At 49.1% G+C, this 9019-nt stretch overlaps 3 protein-coding genes across 3 annotated transcripts; 2 read left to right on the top strand and 1 right to left on the bottom strand.

Moving 5' to 3' along the window:
• PG997_010215 (uncharacterized protein) lies at positions 1-1388 on the top strand (the record flags this gene model as incomplete). The annotated part of the gene is made up of 3 exons (XM_066814530.1): positions 1-815; positions 881-1047; positions 1108-1388. 3 exons carry the CDS (start codon positions 1-3, stop codon positions 1386-1388), a joined length of 1263 nt encoding a protein of 420 aa, XP_066666492.1.
• A 1590-nt stretch (positions 1389-2978) lies between these two features.
• PG997_010214 (MFS general substrate transporter) lies at positions 2979-4186 on the top strand (the record flags this gene model as incomplete). Its single annotated transcript, XM_066814529.1, has 5 exons — positions 2979-3467; positions 3518-3687; positions 3738-3763; positions 3821-3851; positions 3901-4186. 5 exons carry the CDS (start codon positions 2979-2981, stop codon positions 4184-4186), a joined length of 1002 nt encoding a protein of 333 aa, XP_066666491.1.
• A 1358-nt stretch (positions 4187-5544) lies between these two features.
• On the bottom strand, positions 5545-7251 carry PG997_010213 (uncharacterized protein; the record flags this gene model as incomplete). Its single annotated transcript, XM_066814528.1, has 4 exons — positions 5545-5943; positions 6030-6510; positions 6565-6999; positions 7073-7251. The coding sequence occupies 4 exons, from the start codon at positions 7249-7251 to the stop codon at positions 5545-5547; spliced, it is 1494 nt and encodes a 497-aa protein (XP_066666490.1).
• Between the last annotated feature and the right edge of the window lie 1768 nt (positions 7252-9019).

Here is a 9019-nt window from a genome sequence, read left to right as displayed (position 1 = left end):
ATGAGTTACCACCCTTTGTTCGACTCGGTCGCTGTGCTTGCGCTCACGGCCGCCACCGTCGGCTTTACTCCAGCCGCGTCTTGGTTGCGCATCGCCTTCCTACCCGTGCTCAGTGCTCTTACCTGGCATTGCCTTCTCAACTGCCCAGTCTTCATCCAAAGAAGTGCATGGGCATCTGCTGTTGGGGGCTTCACGGTCTCTTCATTCCTACACTACGTGGATGTTGCAGTGCTTAGTGGATGGAGCTTTGACACTCGCGGTCCCTCCCGGGACTTGGTCAGTGGTGACATCTCAACGACCCCGCCAGTTGGTCCGCAAGACACCAAGTCCGAAGGCTCGACTGGGAGCAAACCACACGAGTCACAACTGCTGACAGAGCGCATCAAATTTGGCCTTGCTGTCTTCTTTTCGTGGCGTTTTGTTAATACTCCCCAACAAGTCAAGAACTTGCCCAAGCATGACCAGAGGTTACGCATGTCGAGATCACGATTCCTTTCCCAGGCGGCCTTGACTATTGCGTGCTGCTACCTGCTATTGGACCTCATGTCGTCTTCTTCTGACCCCAATATTTCAGCCAAATTCTTTACTCCTGACAAAGTTGGCCTGTTTTCGAGACTTGCCGAAGTGTCTATGGAAGAACTGGTCATGCGATTCTTTGCAGCGGTCGGATCCTGCGCTGGATTGATAGCTTTCCAGCGAGGAGTTTACAACGTAGCAGCATTTATTTCAGTGGGAATACGTCTGAATAGCCCGAACGACTGGCCTCCTTTCAACGGCCCTATTCGACAGACATACACCTTGAGGTACTTCTGGAGGTATGCTTCAAACCCGCAGCAGCTACCTATACATCCCCTTCGCAAAACTAATGAAACTTTGATAGTACCTTTTGGCATCAGATCAATACTCATAGGCTCAGCTCTATGGCTATGTTTTTGATGCATAACGTGCTACATCTTCCAAGAGGGACTATCCTAGTACGGTACTTGCGTATTTGGTTGATATTTTTGTTCTCTGGGGTTCAGCATGTTGCCATAGATGTTGCTTCAGGTATGCTATAACAGCCAATTCCGCTCAAATCACCATGTACTGACCCATGCACACCCAAAGGCATTTCGCTCCAACACTCTGGGGCAATGAGGTTTTTCTGGATTCAACCTCTGGGGCTGGTTATTGAAGACTTGTTCCTTTCACTATTTAACGGTGGATCCCAGCGTGCAGGGCAACCATTTAAGCTATGGCAACACTTCCTGGGTTGGATTTGGGTTGGTTTATGGATGGCATGGACTGCACCAGCATATCTTTACCCGATCATGGCTTTGGAAGCATCGGAAGCAGGAGGGGTGGTCCCAGTGAGCATCATTGGTTACGCCAAGAGTGTACTGGGTTGACCCAAGTGAGACCGGCCCCAACGCGTAAATCGCATTGTAGTTTGGTGGTTGCGAGGTTAACAAAGCCCAACCAACGCTGCAAGCTTTACGGACCGTTCTCCGCCGTGTGCAGGTGAGATTAAGGTCTCCTATGGTTTCTGTTGGCGCATATCAGGGCAGATCAGCTGCAGATTAGTGTTGCACTTTGATAAATCACCAGAAATTATCGCTGGCTGTACGAACATGATGCAGTTGGCCAGCAAAACGATAACAAAAGATTTGAACTCCATATAATCTGCAATCATGATTGGTAGATGTATCTCCAATATGACCATTGTATTGGACTACTCAATGACACTCAGCGGTATTGGCCCCCGACCAACACACATACTCGATGCAACATCTCGTTACAGCGGAACACTGTCTTTGTAGAGGCTAAAGGATAACACCCCCCTCACCCTGCCAAATTTCGCTTAGTGGTATCAATGCTGAAATGGGCACCAACCACTTCGGATGGCGTATTATTATGTACTTTCGCCAACAACGGCAATCAAATTTGCTCTCTGATGTGACGACTGGAAGGCCAACAGAATGGTTATTCCTAGATAGACAATCGATCAAGCCATTCCTCAGTCTAGACTTCTGGATAAAGCACTGCACTTTTCAGTTTTCGATCTCTTTCCATTGGTTGTCAGCTTCGAATCTGCCTCAAACACGTCGCTGCCAAGTCGCATTCTGTCACCATGTCGACACTCTCGCTTTCGCAGCATGAGAAAGAGCAAGCAGCAGAACAGGCTCGAGAAACACCACATGTCCTGTCGCCACCCACAGTACTGCACGACGACGCACCTCCAGTGCAACTCCTGTCGCTTTGGAGGACGATCGTAGTTATATTCTCGCTTTGTGCCGGGACCCTTTTGGTAGCCATTGACACGACTATCATCAGTGTCGCTATCCCGCGTATAGCGACTGATTTCGTGGCTTTTGAAGATGTCGGATGGTACGGCTCGGCGTATCTCTTTACTGTAACCGCTTTTCAACCCGCGTTTGGGAGTGTGTACAGATTCTTTGATGCAAAATGGACATATCTTGTCTCCATTGTTCTTTTCGAGAGTACGTTATCTGGTTACCCCGTATACCACAAGTAACATGGACCTGCGAGGTCCAGCTTTGCCTCGACGATAACTAATGTTACCAACACAACCTGATAGTTGGCTCCGTCCTCTGTGCGTCCGCGCCGATATCAGCTGCCTTCATCCTCGGAAGGAGTATTCAAGGCGTCGGTGCTGCCGGTCTCTATCAAGGCGCACTGGCCATCATAGGTCTAACAATTCCCCTGGAGAAGAGGCCAATGATGATCGGAACGGTGCTCAGCGTATTCGGACTTGCAGTTTGCTTCGGACCCCCACTCGGTGGTGTGTTTACAGACCAAGTTACCTGGAGGTGGTGCTTCTGGATGTATGTTCCCCCTCTGAATTTACCATCATATCTCCCATCTGGTTCACGTCTGATCACTCTCAATCATGGTTAAGAAATCTCCCCATTGGAGGCGCAGCCTTTTTTATTCTTTTGGTGTTCTTGAAATTGCCTTCCTCATACGCCCAACGAAATATGGGCTTCTGGCGGAAGATGACTCATCTGGACTTCCCTGGAATCGCTCTGATTGTCGGTGCTGTTTGTTGCCTTGTGTTGGCTCTTCAGTGGGGAGGGCAAGAGAAGCCATGGAACTCCTCGGATGTTATAGGCTTGCTCGTTGGTTCTGGAATTTTGCTGGCAGCATTTGGTATAGTACAATGGCGTGAAGGGGAGAAGGCCACTATCCCATTGCGAGTCATCCGCCAACGGTCGATTTTCATGGGTTCGTGGTATCTCTTTTTCTTGGAGATGGCCATCTACGCGGTGAGAACACTTCCCAATGCACCCTTTGATAGCCCATGGCAGCTGATTGACAGCAAGTACCTCTTTTACCTGCCCTTCTACTTCCAGTCCGCCCAACTGGTCGGCGCCAAGGAGAGTGGCATCCGTGCCATACCCTTAGGCTTGTCGCAAATCGTTGCGGTAGTAATATGTAGCTACCTGGTAACACGTTTGGGTCACTACGTACGTATATACCGACTGAAGCATGCTGATGATTGCTTACGACAGATTAGGTTCCATATATGGTCATTGGACCACTGGTCGCAATAGTGGGTAATGCACTCTTAGCTCGCATCACGGTTGACACAAGGACTGCGGTATGGGCTACTTATCTCGTGGTAATTGGTATCGGCACCGGCATGGGCCTTCAGATACCCTTTACGGCTGTCCAGGTCACGTTAAGGTATGTTTCCGGGTGTCTTGAGTCTGACTGCTGCTGACGAGGCTTTCTAGGGATGATGAGGTCCCATTGGGAAATGGTCAGTGTCACTTTCACGCGCTTTGATGGTTGCTATAGCGTTAACCTGGTGTTCTAGCAATTGTGGCATTTTTGCAACAACTTGGCGCGTAAGTTGGGTCTATCATCTTCCCATCAACATCTCTAACCTTTCCCTAGTGCCGTTTCTGTCGCAGTAGCGCAGAGCATCTTTTCCGGCGGCCTCAGAGGTAAACTGGCGGACTCCGACACCCCGATCCCACAAGAGATTGTAATAGCGGCTGGCCCTACTGGTATACATAAGCTTACTTCAGATGAGGCTCAAATACGGCTGATACAAGAAGCATACTGCTATGCGTTCCAAAATACTATGTATTACGGATTGGCATGCCTGGTTGTGTCTGTTCCCTTTGCGTTGGGAATGCAATGGCTCAAAGCAAAATCTACGAGTAAGGCTGGCCAATGAGACTGCATCTGTAATTCGGGAGATACATCAAGCATACTTTCGGTTATTTGAACTTTAGCTTCCCGAAATCAATTAATCGTTGCCCGTTGTGCATCCCAAGCGACGACTCTACCTTTAGCCGGCTGTGGTAGCTTATCCCGCGAGTAACTTAGTCGACGATTTGGCAACCCGGGCTGCTTGCACACTTTGCTGCCAATTTCGTCGTTTTGCGTCCGTGCCATCCAACATACATGAATGATCACCAACAACCTTTGTAACCGAGGTTGGCTCAGTCGCTATGAATGTTTGTAGATTGTATTGGTAGCCCGGGCTGATACTACCTAGTCTTAGCCGCCACGACCACATATTCCCAGCCTGCAGTATTTCTGCCTCGCGTTCAAGTTCGATGCATGCGACATTAGTCGGGCCTTCGGTTCTTGTGCAGGACTCAAATGCTACGCGGCACGCCGAAAGTGTCTTGATTGGAAAATATTAGCCGCCTGTTGTATCTGTAAACTCAATATTGGAGCATACATATGATCAGTCCCCACAAGCGTGCATAATGCCGTTGGAGATATCTGCAATCGAAATCTAATGGGGTTCGGCTTGGCGTGATCGAAATCGCGTCACAGGGCCGTTGCGGGTCCTAGGTGGCACGAATATGGAACGGGCCGTATTACATACATAACCCCCAAAGCCGAGGCCGCATAAAGCTGAGCTTTCACTTGCACAGTGCGATATTTGGAGTGACAATATTCGCCTGGAAGCACCTGATTGACACCTGCATGTAGAGAATGTGACATCTATTACAAGGTTGTTGGGACTGGACATTACCGCCCATTGGCAGCCGAGGGGCGGGAAGCATGCAGCTGTAGACAGGTTGGGTTTCGCCGCCGAACTGTGAACCAACAGCCAAAACTTCCCCATTCTGACTGACCATACAGTACTACCCTGTCCGCTGCATCCGCTGCAACCGTGAAGCGGGATGTGACCACCGCTGTCAACGGGTAAATTAGATAGATACGAGAGTTTATGTTGTTGGCTCTGGTAGCTAAAATTAGCAATTTGCAGGTAGCGGAGGAGGGGCCACTTGCGTCTTGCACCCAATCTTGCTCGGTTCTCCGAGTCATTAATGCAAAAATGGGACGATCTTGCAGATTGCTCTGGATATGCAAACCAACACATTGCCCAAGGAGGAAAGCAGTAGGCGGTATCAATGTCAATCAGCAGGCAGCAGCGAGCAACACCATACCACTACGTTTACAATGTCACCCCGCCTGTTCGTCTTGCGTGCCGAGTGGCATTATGATTCGGTTAACGTGACGAGATAGAGTAGGGGCAACGGGATATATTGCTATCCTAGGATAACAGGTCACTATCTACTCGGCAACAACCTCTCCGTCCTCGGCAGATACTCTCATTGGTTCCTCTGAGCCCGAGAACATCACCTTCCACTTCATGTTGCCGCTATCCCGAGGAATTAGATCCACCAAGGGATCGTGATCAAGTTGATGGAACATTATACCAGGCCTGACCCGGTCAACCGATGGAATAACCCAGCGGCCGCCTCGGGGCCTGATGTCAAATCGTAAGATCGCCAAAGCCACGAACGCGAGGATCTCTGTGGCCGCAAAATGTCGACCTGGACAGAGAGTCGAACCACCACCGAAACCTCGAAACGCAACCGGATCACGACGAAGCTTGCTTCCTCCGTCACTCTTCACATGCTGCTTGCTATCCCCAGGCAGGAACCGACTGTGGTTGAATGTGTCCACATCCTCACCCCAAACAGATGTTATCCTATGTTGGACCGCTGCTGGAATTAAGAGATAGCCCCCTTCTTCAGTAGATAGTTATTATCCACAATGTCGTCCTCAACAATCTGGCGAATCGCGATCCCCATGCCGTGGCACCTGAACGTCTCTTTGAATGCCGAGAATAAGATGGGACATGAACTCTTGACATGCGTCATGTCCATTGTATGGATATTCCCATTGGTTTCGTCGGTGTGCACTGCATTGGACATCAGTTCCTGTCGACAAGAGTCCAAGAGTGTCGCATCTGCGCAGATGTGATACAAGAGCCAGAATGCAGCGGGCTTCGTGTTGCTGACTAGGCCTATGGCAGCGCCAACCTCGATCCTGGCAATGTCTTCAAAGGGCACTCCACGTTGTTGATAAAACTCGCATCGGTGCTTGATGAATGCAGAGGCATGGATATGTCCACCTTGGGCGTAGTATCTCTCGTATGCCTTCACTAAGGCCTCGCGGGCCCTGGTGGGCTTTCTCGCCGTTAGTGCCGGTAGGATGTTGAGGAGAAGAGGCGCTAGCCCGTCTTCATAGTCGCTGCCATGCTGTAAGTAAAGAGACAAGTGAAAAGATCGGAACAGTTAAACTCACGGCCAGATTGAAGCAACCGCATGGTCCCGAAACGGATTGAGAGGCCCATAAATGGCTTCGGTGGTGGCCATTGTGATTTCCTGGTCTATCCATTCCCTCATATTGACTCTGGCCCCTTTGATGGCGATCTTGTCCAGCGATTCCGAGAGGGTCCGAACAGAGTCCTCATTCAGACTATCTAGTCGGCGCCCAGGACTGAGGTCAACGTGTGTGGTTTGCGACATACCTGCCACGAAGCCATGGTCGTCCATCGGGTCTCTGCTGATGATTTCAAAGGTCTTTTTGCTCACAGCCATAAAGCGCGCGGACATTTCCACCTCTATTGGCGAGAAGGAAATGGTTTTGACATGTCGTTGCACGATGGGAATCAGCTTCGTAGAGTTCACGACGTAGATTCGGAAGTATGGAAACCGCATGGTAAACATGGGAAGCTGACTTTGTAGAGGGATTCCGAGTTAGTAAATAATATAACATAGATATCATTACTTGAATAACATGGATGGCTTACACATGTCTATCCCAATAACGCAAACCTTGCCATCCAATGTGAACAAGTGCACTGAGGAAAGGAACTTCAGTATCAACGAGGGGCGGCTCTTGTGCATCTTGTGTAGAATGCAAGAGCATGTGGAGGATAAAGTGGACTGCAATGAGACCTGCAAGAAGCGTCGCGATCAAAGATAACATCTCGGGCGTGGCTGCTCTTCTTTCGAGCCAAACCAGAAGTTTTGCGGCGTATGAACTTGATGAGGTCATATCTGTTATTTGCAATTGATAGTTGATGTTGTAGGAAGGAAGGGATGGGGAGGCAAACATTACCGGCAAACGGGACTTGCAAAATCACCATGCCAGCTGATGCTGTCCGCTGCCGGTCTGATAACAACCAGCCCGCATGATACCCTGTGTACTGTGCGAATACGACAGTATGAGTGACGATCACTGTACTCTCTTGCTTGTTGGCACTGTAAAATTTGCTTTCTGTTCTCTAAGGTGAATCCAATGCCAAGTTAGTGCAGAGGAAGATATGGTACAGAACTAGTTGAAGTCTTCATATATGACGGACTGGAGAAGGAAGTTCCCCACTGTTCTCCTGGATGGCTAGGTAGATATAAGCAAGATATCGCACACAGCGGCCACCTTCCCATTGCTGCCTGATGCTTGTATACGACGGCAGGTACTGCCGACATTATCGTGATCTAGTAATCTCGTACATTCATCTTTATATGGCATAAAATGGGTTACATATCATTTATATCCAAGGAAGAGGGTGTAACTGCCTTTGGAAGAACGAAATCAAGCATATTCAGAAAGCCTTTACAGTTTCGAATAAGGGCATTTGAAAATAATGTTATCATTCTCTAAGGGATTTATGCTATTCGGAATGTTGTCGATTTGCGTAAAATTCCGCCTCAAGGCGCGCTTGCTACCGCCACCTTAATTACTTCCAACTTGTGCATAACATCATCCCAGGCACTGTCCATGAATGCCCGTTGAGTATCTTCCTGGTCAGGAAGCTCATATCTCCTGTTGGGCTTTGTCAGCACGCAGTCTCAATATGTACATCTGAATCAAGGTCTATTTATTGCGCCTACATACCCTTTCTCCGCCTTGTAAATTTGTGGGAAGGGGGTCGGGGCGTCGGTACCGCTCGTAGTCCGGGTACCGAAGCTGCCTTGGCCCCGTGATATTGACTCTTGCTTCGTCCGCGAGTTGCAACCTGACCCATGGCTTGTCCGACATAGAACAGATGTCCTCGGCACCGGAGTTTGCGCCATTCTCTGACAGCAATCGCCTCCACGGCTGGATCTGCCCACCACTCATGTGAGACTGCTCCATAGTAGCGGTATGCCAAGAACGTTCGAGAGGTTACTGAATCGTCGCTGAGATATATGACAGTATGAGCTAAACCCGGAATAGATCGAAACGTGACGGTTCGAGTTCAGAACAACCCAGGATGGGTCGTGGCATATATGTCGATATATCAGGGGCAAGTAGGAGCCTCTGCATGATTGCGTGACACACTGCTCGTCTATCTTGTCTCAGTAGCCGAGTTACAACATGCCACTGCACCACTTCCTGATAGGTAGGCTACATCGTATAACGTTACCCCATCACAAAAGAGCATGGAGCGCATATACCACATCCCCCAGATAAAACTTACAGATCTCCGATCCTTGGTATATTTGAGGCATTTCACTTTAATGGTGTTGGGCTGGATAACCATTTTCATGTTCGTGAGAATATAGAAAGAACGGGATTAAGGTGTCAAGCTTTCTCGAAGATCGTAGCTACAACATGCATCAAGTACTGCATACCCCTCGTCCGGGGTTAGTAAGAAGACTTGTGCGGGGTGTCGTGTATCATTAAATGTTCTGCTGTGAAACCAACCTCCCTGAACGCATTGTGAGGAAGAGCCCTTTACCGTATAAAGTCAACGTGATGATCCTAATAATCA

The sequence above is a fragment of the Apiospora hydei genome, assembly GCF_038363865.1.
Source record: "Apiospora hydei strain CBS 114990 chromosome Unknown utg000007l_segment0_segment0, whole genome shotgun sequence".
NCBI lineage: Eukaryota > Fungi > Ascomycota > Sordariomycetes > Amphisphaeriales > Apiosporaceae > Apiospora > Apiospora hydei.
Note: the sequence above shows the minus strand (reverse complement) of the source record. Positions and strands in the feature narration are given on the sequence as shown.